This window comes from Mugil cephalus, chromosome 20 (assembly GCF_022458985.1).
Source record: "Mugil cephalus isolate CIBA_MC_2020 chromosome 20, CIBA_Mcephalus_1.1, whole genome shotgun sequence".
Classification (NCBI taxonomy): domain Eukaryota; kingdom Metazoa; phylum Chordata; class Actinopteri; order Mugiliformes; family Mugilidae; genus Mugil; species Mugil cephalus.
Genome location: NC_061789.1, coordinates 12789167 through 12806481, shown reverse-complemented (window position 1 = coordinate 12806481; position 17315 = coordinate 12789167). Strand labels below are relative to the sequence as shown.

At 51.0% G+C, this 17315-nt stretch overlaps 1 protein-coding gene across 1 annotated transcript in view; it reads right to left on the bottom strand.

The window, feature by feature from the left end:
- Positions 1-267: 267 nt before the first annotated feature.
- Positions 268-17315, bottom strand: part of LOC124997775 (centrosomal protein of 112 kDa-like) — a 116387-nt gene continuing 99339 nt past the window's right edge. The window contains 11 exon segments of the mRNA XM_047571756.1: positions 268-1646; positions 3883-4041; positions 4593-4730; positions 4850-5068; positions 5154-5330; positions 5456-5976; positions 6073-6213; positions 7562-7664; positions 9484-9615; positions 11248-12090; positions 12092-12175. Of these exon segments, the coding sequence (XP_047427712.1) occupies positions 1520-1646; positions 3883-4041; positions 4593-4730; positions 4850-5068; positions 5154-5330; positions 5456-5976; positions 6073-6213; positions 7562-7664; positions 9484-9615; positions 11248-12090; positions 12092-12175 (2644 nt within the window). The 3' untranslated portion in view covers positions 268-1519.

Here is a 17315-nt window from a genome sequence, read left to right as displayed (position 1 = left end):
CCACAGAGGCTCTGGTGGACAAATTAACGCTGCATGTTTTAATTTCCAACAGGGAGTATATTAAGAGCTGATAATAGATGCAAATGTGGAGGAAATTTCTCATCGGATTCAACGAGTTGCACTCTGCACAGCAGGACTCATCCCCCACATCCCAATTAGAGCGAGGAAAAAAAAAAAAATTAAAAAAATACATAGCGGACCCAGTCAGGAGGCGCGCGCACACACACACACACACACACACACACACAAACATAGGAAGCAATCTGCTAATTTGAAAAATAGAACATTTTAATAGAGGCTACATCTCTTCATAATTACAATAATTAAAGTACCGAGGCATCTTTTCAACCGGGTTCTACAGAACGCATAATTTACAGTTTACGAGTGGAGCCGAGGAAGCCATGAAAAATATAATAAAACATAAAACACGATGAAACAGATACTAAAAGGCATAAAAATATATTTTCAACATAAGGCCCCTTGTAAAAACCAAGGGATTAATAGGACCCTGAAAACTGGGTTAAAACATGGCAAGAACCCATGTAGGCACAGCATCTGTACTCAATTCATACACCGCGAACACAGTGTATTTTACCATCGTCGTTATCGTCTGCAGCTCGGATACACGCAGACTGACCCGACTCCAACCACAGACCCCAACCGAACGCAGTCACGCAAACACACACACACGCACGCACGCACACAGGTAAGCACACAGGGGAGCACATTATAGAGCTTTTCGTTGGTTAATATTAACGTTGGCGTAAACACATTTTTCGGGGACTGGAGAACCTGTCGGGGGCGGGCGCTCTCCTCTCGGTGAACGTGTCGGCTGTTTGTGCGATGCCTGCGCCACAGAAACAAAGGCACTAAGACAGATCAAGGCTAAATGGGCAGAGTCCCGGAGCGGAGGGGGGGGATTAAACACAATGGCGTCGTTTTTCATAGCGCGCTAAGGGCTCTTCGGAGCAGGTGGGGACACATCATCCGCACACAGCACGTAGCAGTAGTGACGTATATATTACTGAACTTTAAGTGACGATCCGTTCTCGGGAGCTTTCGGCGGGAAGCTGCTCAGTCAAATCCAATCTCCGGGAGCGCGACCGGTTTGGCGAGAAAGCGCGGATGTGACAAGTCGGAGACGCGTCTCCAGCTCCGAGCACCTTGGCCCACGGAGGAACGACGGGATTTGGGATGTTTCCAATAAATAGCAATAGAAATCTTTACACAGCAACACGAGCGTCACGATACAATGCAATGTACATGTGTATGTGGAAATACGCACATTGGCAATGTGCCGGCACGTGCCCACGGTCACCGGCGCCGGTAAGGTCAGGTAGGCTCTCAGTCTCAGATTTAAACCTCCCCCCCCCCCCATGAGTCTCCAGGTAATTCCTCCTCTGGGAATGTTTCAGTCCGGGCGAAACGACGGTCGAGATTCTCTTCACTTCAAGGCGTGCCGGCGTCGACGCTTTGTCCCTCTTTCGTTTCAGTCCGATTCGCACAGATCTCCGTCGCTTCACTCCATCCTCTCCACTTTGCCCAGGATCTTGCCCTCGTAGGTGGGCAGCAGGGCGCCGTCGTCCGACACCTCCTCGAACACGGCGCCGCACTCGAACTCGTCGCTGGCCTTCTTGAAGTAGTACCTGCAACAGAGAGACGAGAGAGAGAGAGCGTTAAAAACCGAAGCTTCATCCGTCCGTCGGCTCTTTTTAATTCTCCCTCTCTTTCTCCGCTGTGAGTTTTTTGGGTCCCGGCTAACCGGGGCCCGATTAGGGCCCTCGTGCAAATGAAAGGGTCCGTAGGCTGAAATTTCAGGTGCCGCCTGAAAGTCTGCCTGTCATTACACCCCCCCCGCCACCCACCCACCCACGCACCAACACCGCCGCCGACTCCTCCACACGTTAGAGGACACATAAGCACAGGCTTTCACTCACTCCTCATCCCTTCTTCTTCATCATTACAGGGACAAAGAAAAGAACAAAGCGGAAGGAGGGGGGAAGACTAAGCGGCGCGCTGACCCTCCTCGCCCCCGTCGACGGAATTAGCGCTCGCCGGTGACTGTAAAACGGACCGGCTGACGGACGACTTTTTATGTGCGTTGAAGGGAGGAGAAAAAAAAAATAATAATTAAGGAGGGGCTTCTCGTTTTTGCATGACCACATTTGAGAGGAAGTGAAGCCCCCCCTCCCTCCCTCCCTCCCTCCCTCCCTCCTCCTCTCCCCCCAGCAGGGGTAGCTTTAGTTAACAGGCTCTCTGAATCCTCTCATTACCTGTGTAATGGAAAAATGCCCCAGTTCGCTCCGTGTGTGGGGCGACTGGAATGCGGGCAGGTATGCGGACATTTTTTAAGTCAAAGTTAAACGTGTAATACTTGGAAGGAGGGCTTTAAAAAAAAAAAAAAAAAAAAAAAAAATGTGAATGCACCAATAAGCCTGAGGGTGGTCCCCAATAAAAAGCTGAAAAAAAAAAAAAAGACTAAATACGTTGAGTAAATCAGAAAAGTAGGACAAAATGAAAGCACGCGTCACACGTCTGACATCATCTCAAAGTCCCCCGACTCTTAGCGAGATATAAAAGAGCCGCGATCTTTTTCAGCTTAAAGAGACAGAGAGAGTCTGAATTTCCACTGGAACATGTTTTGTGTGGCTGGATCTACCCCCCTCCCCTCCCATCTCCCCTCCCCCCTCCCCTCATTCTCGCTCCGTTTGCACTGACATCTGGCACCAATATCTTCTGGCAGGACGGAGCAGTACTGTTCTTTGTTGAACCGCTGCCATGTTGAAATGACCCAACTCCACACATTCTCTGGCTGCTATTAAAGCATCACGCCGCTGCTCTCTTTCCAAAAAAAAAAAAAAAAAAATGTGGATGGTATGACACAGGAACAGCAAGAAAGAAAAAAAAAAAAAGAGGAGGGAAGAGGAGGGGAGGGAGAATCGAACAGACAGATGTGGAGAAGTCGGAGCTAAGTGCTTGTCACATTTGCTGATCCAAAAAAAACGCACATCTGGACAGTTTGTCCAAGATCCCTGATCCGGTTTGATACCTGTAATTATTAACATAATACTCGAGCTGCGCTTATCCTGGAGACCGTGGCAATCTGCCCCCCCCCCCTTCTTTAAAACTCACTGGAAAGAAGCAATCAAAGTGAAAATCTCTTTCCGCAAACTCACATCCAAGCCGTGCGGCCTCAGTCAAGGCCCCGTAGTGGGCAAACAGGCGGATCTGGCGCTCAACAATGTGCCTTTTCAAAAAATATCCATAAAATGATTACAACATGTGTAAACACTGCGCACGTTCAACGCAAACACGCTCGTGTGTGCGCACATACACAAGCAGGGGGGGGGGGGGGGAAGAAAAAAAAAAAAAAAAAAAAGGGCCCTGATAGCATCAGTGAAGAATTTGCACGCTGGCCATTTGTGTGAGTCTTTGTTGTTGAAATGAAAGGGGCTGTGGCTTCAAAGCCATGTGTATTAAGTGTGCCTTAGCATGGAAATCAATACCAGATGGGACCCAAATCACTGCAGTCCAAACTCTCCCACTAACCCCCACGCTGCCCTCCCTCCCTCCCTCCCTCCCTCTTGTCCTTTCTTTTCATTGCGCCCCTCTCGACACACACAAAACCAGAGGAAACAGGGAAACAAACACGGACGGTGCTCAGTGCGCACAGACGCGGAGAAATGATTTTAACTCGCATTAGATATTCAGACTGTGACTGAAATGTCACTAGGTTATAGTGAGACGAGTCCGTCTCCACGACGTGTCTGCATTATGAAGCTACACTGTTTTACGTCCAGGACAACGAGCCGAACACCCGCGCTTTACGTCCACTACTGTGAAACTTCTAAATAAGTAAGTCCTCGCGCTCAGAAGTCCCACCTGTAGTTGCCCTTCTTGCGGAGCTGCTCCTTAAAGTGTCCGAGGGTGAGGCTGTGGCTCTTCATGGTCCTCCGGTAAGGGATCTCCTCGCCGCAGAAGAAGTACGTCACCACCGTCTCGCCGCCGCACGCCGCGTGGACGCCTAAAGCCTTCTTAGACCTGCGAGGACACCGAGAAAAGGAGAAAACGTGTGAGAAACTCTCGTGATCGTTACAATCGAAAGAGAAATAAGAAACGGAGCTGAAAGGCGTGTGAGGCGAGCGAGTGACCCGGTGCGTTCAGGGGGAAGGGGCGCGGAGTTATCTATTCCCCTTCAGCCACGTCCAAGGCCCCGGGCTTCAGACGAGCCCTCTCTTTGCCGAGCTCTGCTCGGGGCCCAGCGGGCTGCCGGCTCACTGATGGCCGGCCAATAAAACCCGACACATGTCCATGAAAGAGACGTCTCAGTTAGGCGGTGCGAGCGACTGCGCCCTCCCAACGCGAGATCCGTGCAAACACTCGGGCTGCGAGCGCGCGCGCGAAGCTTAAAATAAACTTTACCTCGTCGTGTCGCGGGGGCCGTGCGTACGTGTGACGCGCGGTTTTCTAATCAACTATCTTTGTTTGTGTTGTGGGCAGTGCAGGAAGTAGGGAGAATTAAAAGGGTCGAAGTACACGGGGAGATGGAGGCGAGAGTTAAGAGGAAGAGAGGGAGGCTGGAGGCTTCGTACTCGTCTGAATGGAGACTTGAGCTGGTGGCGGTGAGGAAGCCGCTAGAGCTGGAAGCGACTAGAGACAGAGGGATGGACCCTCCGTTCTGGGCAGGCACTAGGTGGGTCTTCTCTCTCTGAAGACTGGACACTGAATGCCTGGGAAGACAGGAGGAAAAAAAAAAAAAAAAAACATGATTACAATCGTCACTTATACAGCTCAGACTTATCTCCGCCACGTGCAACAGAAATCTACTTCCTGGCGTGTGTGTTTGTACCTTTGCTTGGGCGTCTTTGTCGTGGAGACCTCCTCCAGTCTGCGGCAGGCCTCCTCCAGCTGGGCCAGAGTGTTGGGAGGGGGCAGGGGAGGCATCGCGGGGTCCTGGATGAACGGCTGGGCCGGCTGGTGGCTGCGCAGGTGGCCGCAGCTCCCGCCGCCGCCCCACGTGGGCGCCTGAGCGGCGGCGCCCCCGAAGGACTTTTTGGTGCTCTGGGTACTGAGAGGGATGAAGAAAGACGCGTTTAGCGACGTGAATTGCGACGTTAATCGACTAACCGGCCGGGGCGGTGGCCGCCGCTCACCTGTGAGGCTTGTGCCTGCCCTGCCGCTTGCTTTCCAGGATCCACTGCAGCACGTTCTGGGCGGGGTCCGTCGTGTCGCTGGGCAGCTGGACGAGGCCGCAGTCGTCCCCGCACCGCTCCGCCGCCCCGTCCTCGGCGCCGGAGTGACACGCGCGCCTCGACAGCGAGCTGGAGCGCCTGGGAGGGGGAGAGAGGAAGGGGAAGCAGAGCCGTTTATTTTATCGTTTGGCAGCCGGGGCGAGAAAAAAAGAACTAAATAAAACAAAAAGAAAAAAAAAGGAAGTCGGCTTTAAAGAACTCACCCCACGCTGTTGTCCGTCGAGGTGGCCCCGCAGATCTCTCTGCCCAGGCTGCGGCTCCGCTGGTAAGGTTGGCAGGGGGGGCACTCTCCGTTGCTGTAGACCCCGTGCACCCTCAGGGCCGCCTCCCTTTCAATCTGCTCTTTAGACTTGGGGCTGGCGTGATGATGGATGTAGTGGTGGTGGATGTGTTTCGTGCTCTGCCTGCTCGCGAGCGTCCTGTTGGGCCTCGAGGACACGGCGAACGCCGCCTGTTCGGGAGCGGAGGCGGAAGGACCGGAGGAGGGCCCGGCCCCCGCCGGGGCCTGGATCCCGAAACCGGCGTGGGCGAACGGCCCGTGCTCGGGGGACCGGGAGCGAGGCGAGTGCCGGATCACGGCGGGGGACTGGCAGCCGGGCGTCTTCAGGACCCGGGAAAGGTGCTCGTCCAGGATGGCCTGGGCGTCCTCGTCCGACGAGCCGGGGAGGAGGGTCAGCGTGTGGGGAGCGCTTCCAGTGATCTCCGTGTCTTCTCTTTCCTCTTCCTAGTTAAAAAAAAAAACAACAAAAATCATCATCAACTGAGGGCGAAACACGACACCGGGCGATTTATTTTTTTCGTGACAAGATCTCACACAAACCTCCTGAATCTGCTGGAGCCTCTCCTCCAGAGAGTTGACCGTGTCCTGTTCCTTCTTCAGGCTCTCCAGGCGAGAGATCAGCTGGGCGGCGAACTTCGCCGGCTCCATCGGCACCATCTCCTTGGGGGGGCAGCGAGTGCGCTTCAAGGAGAAACGGGTACGTTAGCAGCCGTAGCATTTCAGGTGCCCCACCACCACCCTCTGTCCACAGTCCTCTCCTCTCAGCTGTACGTGTGTGTGCACCGTTTTCCACCGCTGTGTAATTAGCACTGGTTTAGCGTCTAGGAAGCGTCGAGACCAAGAGATGTGGCGCACGCGTGAGAGAGCTGAGCACGAGATAAAACGGCTCCGTGGAGGGACAGGAGCTCAGACAGGACATTCAAAGTAGATTGTGAATGTGCACATTTTCAGTTATTTGCATTTCAGCACCGAGGCTTTTCTTGATTCGCCTTTGTAGCGATGATAAGACGGAGAAGGAAAAGTGAGAAAAAAGACAGTCGGCTGGCGCCCGGGGCAGGAGCAGCGCGGGGATGACATCACCGAAAGCCAGACAGGAAACAAAAAACAAGCATAAAAGCCAGAATTAAGAGAAAAACTCTTTGTAATTTGATTAGATTAGTCAGATAGATATTTTGCAACGTTAAAAACAAGACAAATGTCAAGCCGATCCCCTCGCTGCTGCTTCTACAAGTTGTCACCCTGCTTCTGATTCACTCTTTCCTTCCTTTCCTTCCATCAACCTGAAGTTAGTTTCTCTTTAAGCTACCGATGCCCCTCTGACTCACTTTTAGGGGAGGGGGCTGGCTGAGCGTTTGTGAGTGCAGGGAGGGGGTGGCAGTGCTGTGGGGGAAAAAAAAAAAAAAAAAAAAAAGGGGGGGGGGGGCCAGCTCTGTTGGAAGTTGTCACTTCCCTGCGCGTTTCCTCCATTCATCTGCGGATCAAAGGAGCGCGCGTGCGGGCGTGTGCGCGCGCGCGCGTGTGAGCGTCTTTGTGTTTGTGTTGAGGAACCGGGGCTGATTTCAGAGCCCTGGAGATAAGGCGGCAGAGATCTTCCTCATCTCTCCCCGCTCTCCATATTTACAGCATCGGCGGGGAAGGAAAAAAACACCCGAGAACTGCGGCGCGTTCCGAGCGCCGCGGCGATAAACAGCTTAGAGACTTCCCCGTCTCCCGCAGACTTCAAGGGACCCTAATGGGGGTGGAGGTGACACACAAGGTGGGATGGAGGGAGGGTGGGGGGGGCTTGTGTTTGCATGTGAGTGAGTGTGTGTGTGAGTGGGAGGCTGGATCTTTGACGTTAGTTTTCAGATCTTTGCTGGTGTTGTTGAATTGAGAATGCTAAATACAGTTTGCGCTGTACTATTCATAGAAGCAGGAGGGACCCCGAACAGAGGGTGGTATGGAAATTACACTTTGAGACCCAGGCTCAAAAAAAAAATAAATAAAAAAAGACTTCTCAGCGAGTGTATGCGTGCGTTTGTGTACTTACAGGAAAGGCAGGCAGAGAGACTTGGCTGTTCATCCTCATGTTGCGCTGCCGCTCTCTCAGCAGCTGCTTCTTGGAGCCCAGTTTATATGGAGGGATGCCATCTCTGAGGGTAAACAAGACATATCGCAAAGGTCAATTACTCAATCAGATACACCATAAAAGACCAAACAGTCATTCAGGAAGAAGGTTGTTAGCCAACTGGGTAGATCAAACACGGCTCTGCCGAGGCGAAATCTAATTTATTAATCTCCCACTCAATTTTCCCCTTTTCATCTTTCGGTCTTAATCTGTTCACGAAAACAACGCTCAGAGGTGAAGTTCGCCGGCATTTCCGGTCTTGCGTTGCCGAGCGAGGTGGGTAGGAGGTTTTTTTTATTTGCCCTAGAAATGACACTCGCTTGCAGCCCTGGCTCCAGCAGCACTACGCTGGGTGCCCTGCTGGCCGTTTCCTTTCAACTCCACACACACACACACACACACACACTCCACAGCCACAGTGTGCACGGCTCCACCGGCCAGGACTGGTGTCAGCTTTTTTTTTTTTTTCCCCCCTCTACTAACTGTTTTGCTAAGCTGAGAACACCACTCATTATATTCATTCAGAGAGTTACTAGAGGACAGGACCCAAGGGTGCAGCTAACCTGGTTAAATCCACGTGAAGGGCTGAACCGGCCGACTGGTTGAAAAATTAAATCGCACATCAAACGGCGGAGCCGGAGCCGGAGCCGGAGCCGGAGCGCTCGGCGGCGTAAAGCAGCGCCTCTCCGCCCATGCTAAACAGTAGTTTCCTGGTGACCTAGCCTAACTGAGGATCACTTTTCCACTTTTGCTTTGAAATGCCACAGTCATGCGCATAAGCAAACCGCCCCCACCCCCCACCCCCCCTCCTCCTCCTCCCAATCTTCATTTGGCAAGCGCTGCCGCAGCCAGCCTCTGATCTCCGCACATCAAAAGGCTGGTTTGTAAGATAAGGTAATGTTTGAAGTCTGCGCAGCTGCATTCCCCAGCGTCCAAGCAAATCCATAAATAAGATATAAGCAAAATTCCCCCCACCACCACCACCACCGCTCTCTTTCTCTTTCCACCCAGCTGCCTCTTCCCCCCGCTGCTTCCCCCCCCCCTCCCCCTTTTCTATTTTTTAAATCTTTATCTGTAAATGAGAATCAAATGTTTATTGATCTTTTTTAACCGACCTAAAGAGCGGCAGATACGGAGATTAAGGCCGGAGCGGGCCGGAAACGAGGCGGGGAAGCTGCGTCCCCGTGGCCCTGGATTTGTCACCGCGCGGGGCAAAGTACAGCGGGACACGACTCCCCGGACTCCCCGTTGTAAAAATAAAAAGACTTTACGGCCGTCGCGCTTGCGTGCGACCCGACCCGGCTGGCGCCAGTCGCCGCTCTTTAAGCAACTTCGGCTCGACTCGTCTGTACGTTCGTCCATGGATATCGCGCGCGTAACCTCGACACCTCCCGAGTGACGAGGTGAAGAACCCGCACCACAAACCCTCTGCTTTCCCTCCGCAAACCGCTGACCTAAATGCTGCCGGCCTTGAGCGGCGCGACGGCGCGATGACTTTATAGCGGCCTGTCACTTGAGAGACGTGCGATTGCGTCGAGTGATCCCTCAGAAGAACGAGGCCCGAGGCACGTACACAGATAAGCGCGGAGAACATGTGGACGGCAGCATGACTCGTGCGTCTAGTCCCCTCCTGGAGTCTGCTCGCAGTTAAACTGACAATAACTTTGACGGTTAATCATTTAGGCCGTTTACTGGGCAAAAAGCAGCAACGTACCAAATACTCTTGAAGGTGCTTTGTTGCACCTTCAAGTGTTTTCCACGGAGCCACAATCCAGCAACATTCCTACCCCAGTAAAACCCCTTTGTCATTCTGAAACACGCACATTTGGGCGACATTCACTTACACACTGCTGTCAGTCACAGACATGGCGTCATCAGTCAAGGCGTCGCTAGAAACCTCGCTGTCATTGGTGCTGCTGACGGGGGCGAAGTATCCCGCGTGGCAAGGGCTGAGCGAGTCTCCTCTTTTGTAGGATCTGCAGGGACCGTCAAGAGATGAGATCGATTAACTTTGCAGAGTCAGTGACATCAGTCAGTAACAGCATCCGACAGGGGGGGTGAAGTTGCGTTTCTTTACTTCGGGGGTTTCAGTGGAGAACGGTTCAATGGGTGGGTGTGCAAAAAAATGAACCTCTATACGTGGTCGACTAGAACGAATGAGCGTGACGGACGGGCCAAACCATCACCTGTTTTTCGTCTCGCATCCTGTTAAATGTCAGTTCCCCCGACCCCGTTCCCTCGTCCGCCCTCCCACTGCGCGTGCACGCAGGCCACGGCACAAAAAGGGGGGGACCGATCAGAAAATATAAATATATATACACGAGTGGAAGGCCGGCTGTGTCAGAGAGGGAAAGAAAGGGAAGAGGGAGGAAAAAGGGGGTCTTCGCGAGGAGGGAGAGACTCAGCATGACTAAAGCTGCAGGCCCCCAGCTCCGAGCTGACCTTCAGAGGGGCTCGCAAAGAGTCAGGTATTTAACACAGCTGGCCTCGCATTCTTCCCTCCCCTGCCTCTCTTTCACCCCCTCATTTATCCTTTCTCCTCCCTCCCTCCCTTTCTTTCTTTCACGAGTTGCACCCCCTCGTCCTTCCTTTTCACCATCTTTTTCGCTCTAAGAGTATGCCTCCTAGTGTCCATCCTTGAGTATTTAAAAGATAAAAGTGGAGAAGGCGAGGGAAGAAGGGAATCGGGGGAGAGTTGACGCAAACAAGAAAAGAGGGAATGAGATAGTGAGAGGATTGGGAGGTGGTGGTGGTGACGGGGGGGGTGGATTCTGTGCTGTGGCTGCTGCTGTTCCGAGTTTGTTTTCTTCTTCCTTTATTTATTTATTTTTTTTAAAGAAAACTTAAGTCAAAAGAGGAGGTGAGTAAAAAGGGAAGGGACTGGTTCCGTACGTTTTAAATATATAGGGTGACACTGGGGGAGATGACAGTGGGACCAATGTCCATGTCAGGAAATGTCTCTTCTACCAGTTTACATACAAGCTGTCAACCCGGAGCAGGGACCTGTCAGGTCACTCAGCCAAACACTTGTAGACACAGGAACTCATGAATGACTTCTAGTTATTTGGAATCTTTTTTTTTTTTTTTTATTGGGCCTAGAGAGAGAAAATATGATAATAATCAATACTAACTTCCAGGAACCGGCTATAGATCAGTTCTGGGCTTGTCTCTCGGTTTAGGACAGTGTGATACAGGAGGAGGAGGAGGAGGAGGAGGAGGAGGAGGAATAACACAGCGGTGTCATCATCTATTATTTGCTGGCTAGGGCCTGAGCCAGGCGCGCTCTGTGAACTTTTCCCGTGGAAGACGATCCCTCATTCTGCTGAACTATTTCAAAGCCCCGGAAATCCAGGCGAGCGCCAGCAGAGGGCTGCTGCTGCTGGAAAGGGTGAGAGGGGAGAGAGGGGCCAGAAAGAGAGAGAAGGGGGGGGGGGGGGGGGGGGGGGGGGGGGGGTAGAGGGGTAGTGGGGGGGTGTTTTCTGCAAAGTCTGGAGCGGTGTTCAGGAAAACGTGCGTTGCACTTTCGCACGTGAGCAGAACAGCGTGTTTGCGGTGGAACCTCCACCTAAATGAACACGAGCGTAGAGCAGAAGGCGTCGCCGTCCTACCTGTATCCCTTGTCCATCACCTCCACCGCCCTCAAGGTCACCGGGGGCCTCTGCGCCTTCGCCGACAGCCCGAGCAGCGCTTTGGCTTTGAAGTCACAACTCCACTCCTCCTCTTCGTTGAGCGTGGGCAGGTATCCGCAAACGACTTTCAGGTCCTCCAAACCGGCCGAGCTGACGTGACTCTGGTTCTCTCCTCCGGTCCTCACGTACTCCACATAGATGTCAGAGGTCAGGAACATCTGGTACGCGTTCTCCTCCATGTGGGTCTGGATCTCGGTCTGCGCCTGGTCGAACATCACCGAGTCGATGTGCTGCTTCTTGATATTATCCCGTATGAAGGTTCTGGTGGCGGGCTTCAGCTGCTTGGCCACGACGCTGTTGTTCTCGATGTAGCGCTTGTAAATCGCTTTGGCGACCCTCTGCGTTTTGGTATCCTTGAGGTCCATCTGCCTGAAGCCGTTGCAGGCGAACCAGAAGTCCAAAGTGTCGACGCACTTCTCCCGCTCCAGGAACGCCCGGAACAGGACCGCGCCGTCCTGGTCCCCGAGGAGGGAGTGCAAAGACTTCGTCCACCGGGAGAGCGGCGAATCCGGGGAGGCGCTCCCCTCGGGCTCCCCGAGACCGTCCTCGTTCCTCCTGGAAGAGGAGCCCGGGGAGCCGAGGAGAACGGGTTTGGGGGGCTCCAGGGGCTTCATTGTTGCCAGTTTGCCGGGGTAGCGGGGCGCGTCGCCCTCCTCCCCGGGCACCGGGGGCCGAGGGGCATCTTCTCGGAAACTGCCGGCGATGTGGTCCATGAGCGCCCGGCTCATGGCTCTGCAGGCGGCGGGAGAAAGCCCGTGCGTCGCTCACCTCCCTCTCGGCTTCTACTGTAATCTCCTCACTCTCTTATGTCAGCGGGGGAGCTTCTCTCAGGCTGCCCGTCTTTTCTCTGAAACACAAAAGTATTGATCTAATCAAAACCAGATCCGCCCCAACTTCAAAGGAGGAGAAACGCAGCGAGAGCCCCTTTCAGACCCTCTCTGACTTTTTACAGAAACAGTTCACGGAAAGAAAGAAAAAAAATAATAAATAAATGAAACAACACGGAGAGATCGCTGCGGTAGTGTTACATAAACAACGGCTCTTCATATCTCACACTGTAAAGTGATTTCCACCGAGGTGTTCGCCGGCTGGGACGCAAACCAACACGGATATTTAACAGTCATTCCGCGCCGTTAACATCGCAACTGAAAGGACACCGTGACACTCCCTGAAGATAATTAAATAATTGACATTTTATTACGCCAAATCAAAGGCGGGCACTGTGACCGAGCCAATATTCCTTAAAAAAAAAAAAAAAAAAAAAACGCAGAGGCATTACGCACGGGCTCCTCTGAACGCTTCCGGATCCATCACGCCACCTTCCACGGCTGAGAGCCTGCAGAAGGGGAGCACATGTTCCTTTGCACGATCCCTGACACTTTCTCGTCTCTTCCGACTCATTTACGTGTCAATACGTCTCACCCACGCCACCGGATCACGCTCCAAACCGGAGCGCCCGTGGGACAGTCTCCAAGAGATGGGGGGAAAACGTGACCAAAATTGTTAATGGAGTTGACTTGGTGGTGCTGCTGCTGCTGCTGCAGCTGCTGGGTTCGGTGTGCTGCTCCAAACACACACACACACAACTGTCTGATGTTTCATTGAGCAGTTTGCTCGCAAGCATCGGCGGCTGGATACTATTACAACATGACACACTGTTACATTGCCGGAGCGTTAAACGCGTCAGAGTTAGTTTTTTTTTTTTTTTTTACCAATAAAACGGCTCCCAAGACGCAGCTCCAACTCAAAATCTTACTCTGTGACACTTTTAAGGACAGAGGAGGGTGTCGGCTACATTAAAGCTTCGCTTAAACTAGCGCCGTCACTAAGTCTTATATTTTTTTTTCTTTTATTTATGGCGAGTAAACAAACCCCGTTTAAGGTCCAGTCCCGACACCGAAGTCTCGGCTCTTGTGGGGGAGGAATTCCACAAAAAAAAAAAAAAAAAAAAAAGAAAAGAAAAGAAAAAAAAACATGCGCTTCTTAGAACTTAAACATGTTAAGTAGGGAGTTGAAAAAAATACACTATCGGAAAGGAGACGAAGCGAGTGCAATAGGAACGAGTCGGTTCGTTTTCTGGTCTTTAAACACGAGAAAAGCGGCTAATTTCCCACAGAACACGACTTCAAAGGCGAGTCGACGGCACATCAAAGAGAACTCCAGCGGGGGCCGGTTTGAGGAAGCCCACTCTCCTGTAACTTACCATCGACCCACGAGTTCTCCCTTCTCAAATGCAACTCCGGGTTTTTATCCACAAAAGGCGCGTGTAATCCATAATGCCGTAGCCGAGAACGCGTCCACGCGCAGCACCTTCAGGTTTTTGAGTCGGTTTACGGGGAGAAAAATCACCCGAGAAGAGGAGGGAAAATATATATATATCGCCTTCTCTCCCTCCTCCTTTTCTTCTCCCTGTGGTTTCAGGCTGCCATGCCGCGCACTAGGTCTCTCCTGTAGGCGACTCCAACACCAAATGAACCGAGAGGCTGGAGCGGCGCACTTCAAAGCGTGGAACCGACCGCCTGGTCCCGGCAGCTGCATAAAAAAGAAAAAAGCAACTGCAGCCCGATACCTCCGACTAAAAAAAACAAAAGCGGAGAAACAAGTGGCAGAAACACCCAGATATGTCGCAACAGCTCGGGACGTGTTTTAAACGTCGTTCAGTTTTTTTCCCCCCGCGCCCGACCACCGAGGCTTTTGCCCACGTTTCCCAACCTTTTCGCGAAGTTGCAGCTTGAGGACCTTATCAAAGACAGGCAATCTTGAGCCAACTCCCCGAGGCTTTGAAGCGTCAGAAGTAACTGATCTGCCGCCCCAATAGCATTATCGCAACAATCCCTCTGTTGCTACATAAACTTTAAAGACGCAGGGATCCCTTCTAGCTCCGCAGTTTATTTTTTTAAGATTAACACACTGCAGCTCTGGAGTTGCGCGATTCATGCACTGGCGTGTTCCAAATACCACGTATTTACCTCAGTTGGATTATTTAGCCCCCGTAAACAGAAGACAAAGCAAAACAGCAGAATTTGAGAAACTGTCACAATTTGGAAAAGAAAGTGGTGTGGACGTGCCCCTGCCGCGGGACAAAAGTTTTCAACATCCGACCACATAAAGTGTAACCCCTTTTCCAATCCTCATTTAAACACGGCATGTTGCAATAGGAAATGAACTCATGGTTATTTTTTTTTCTTGCTCCACAGCTCCCACCAGTGGCAATAAGTGCACATGCACGCACAGGAGATTAAAACATCTGCTCACTGTGGATATGCACTCTGAAGGATGCCATATCATTTAAGCAACACGTCAACAACAGCACGTCACCTCTGCACGTCAGACTGCAGCTCTTCTTGCTTTCTGGAAAAAACGGCATCGACGCAATGACAGGAGAAGGAGTGAAAAGCTCATAGATGGTTCAGACATCCAATATACATCTCTTGCAGTGCACATTTTGGACACTACACATCCTTTATTCGTGCTGGACGACCACCGTCAACAACGTTAATGGTGTTTATTGAACATGCTTAAGTGTTTTGGATGGGTCCAATAAAGAGACGGTAGGTGTCTGTGTGTCCAGTACAGTACACTTTGATCAGCCTTTTCAAGACGCTGAGAACATTTCTCCCATGACGTCTCACTTCCCATCAAGGTTAGTAAAAGAGGAAATTGCCCTCGGAGCAGTCGTAAGGGGATTGCTCATCATTCAAGGGTCGCCTCATCGCTTTCAAGTTCTGTGTACTCACATCCTGAGCAAAAACATTCCCAATGTGTCTCACATTAGACTTGTTGTCCCAGCAAAAATGACCCAAGCTGAATACTTCCGCAGTTCCTCTGGGGGATGTGGAAAGTTTGCGGAGAGGCTCAACTAATTAAAAGGAGCCAAAATGAAAAAGGCACATTGAAATAATACAAAAAAACCCAAAATAAAAAATAAAAAAAATGGTCTCACTGTCACATGTGAATGTGTTTTTGGGAGCATATGAAATCTATTTTGGTGTCCTTTTCGATCAACCACAACCAACCTACGAACCTCATATTGCTACGCTTGCTCTAGTCTAGTTTCTTTAAGTTGAGATATACACCGATCAGCCATTAAACATCAAAACCACTGACAGGAGAAGTTAATAACTTGTGACCATACAATGTTCTGCTGGGAAATGTTTGGACCTGGCATTCCTGTGGATGTTATTTAGACATGTACCACCCACCTAGACCAGACCAGGTACTCCCACCCCATAGCAATGACACTCCTTGATGGCAGCAGCCATCCTTATCAGGATGCAGCCTGACGCAAACACACTGAAAATGGTTTAGGAACAACAAAAAGAACATGAAGAACAGCACAAGGTGTTGACCTGACCTCCAAATTCACTAGTTTCCAAACTGATCAAATATCTATGGGATAACAACATTCTTTTGCCAGACACCACAGGACACCCTCAGAAGGTCCATGTCCATTCTCCAAAGAGTCTGAACTGTTTTGAAGGCACAAAGGAGACCTACACATTGTTAGAGAGGTAGTCACAATGTTATGCCTGATCCCTGCAAATCAGCTGGATCGTACTTGTGTGTGATAAAATGATTGCTAATATATTTATTTGGGGAATCGTATACAGGATACCTGACACCTGGAGCCATGAAGGATATGACCCTTATCCATCCTACTTAAAACAAGTCTACGCAAACACAACTTCTTACCTCATAAAAGCTTGTCCACACAGCGGAGGTCCTTCTGTAGGTGTAGGTGTACATCTGGCTAATATACTGGGAGCTCCCCAGACAATGTCAGTCTTTGTTAACTTTGGAGGGTCCGGGCTGACCTCTGACAGCAAACACACCAGGGTGGAAACCATCGCCATGGCAATGACCTTTGGAAGAAGGCTTCGAGGTTAGAGGTTATGGGATGCAACTGTCTCACTTTATGGGGATATTATTACAGGGACAGGTCAAACTTGGACTGACTACAAAGAACACTACAAACAGAGACCAAAGGGAACACATCAATCATCCCTGAGTCCAATCAGCTGTTTAATGATGATAAAATTTCAAGTTAACGTTGATAGCAACTTGGTTTCTTATGTTATCTTAAGTCCCACTTGATGGAAAACACCTCCTATCTGACAACATCAGAGGCTCAGGGAGGTTTTTACGACCAGGTTATTGGTCTCCTGAGTAGCCTTGGCTTCAGTAAGTATTGGTAATGGCTACCTCGGTTGCAGTCATAAACCTTCAGAGTGTGTGTGCACGCACGTCTAGCGGTGGTGGTGTCCTCTCCGTGCAGCAGCTCTGTGATCAGTAACTGCTCTCAATTACAGTATTGTGTGCCGTTCCTTTCGGCTCGGGGGTTAAACTCTTTGCAGACCCCTTTGAAGTGCTCATCCCTTTATCTCAAGCCAGAGCCAAGAATTTGGGGGAGGACAATGGGAAATGAAAACAAGGGGGAAGCTTATGACAGTTATCAACCAGGGCTGCGAGGAGGAAGTCAGTTTGCACAGGCACAAGGAAAGCAGATAAAGAGAGTAAGGAGCCGGGGCAATGTAGGACAGGGGGTTACTGTTTCAGGTCTGCTTGGTGTGTACGCACCCTCGTCAAAAAACTGACAGCTGAAACAGGAAACGGAGGCTGCCTCTTGACAATAAATCGTCTTCTTCCTACGATATGCAAGTGTTAAGACGTCACCGATTTACAACCGTATTTCCAGAAGTTGGGTGTAATCTTGTTCACTAAGGACTGCGAGCTCAGATTGGTTGTAGCTATAGCAGAATATGCTTCTGCATGCTTCCTACACTCCGTTGCCTCAAATCTTAAATTGCCGACGGTGGAGTGGACTTTTAAAAGAGGCATCGCCTGTTACGCTGGAGAGAAGCTTACAGCGAAAGCTTTGAATTCTCTTGGACAAGTTGAGTATTTTCACCATAAATCTTCTATACACGCAGCTACTGGGATGACATATTGGTCACAACAACGGGAGGAGGACAACACGCACACAACAC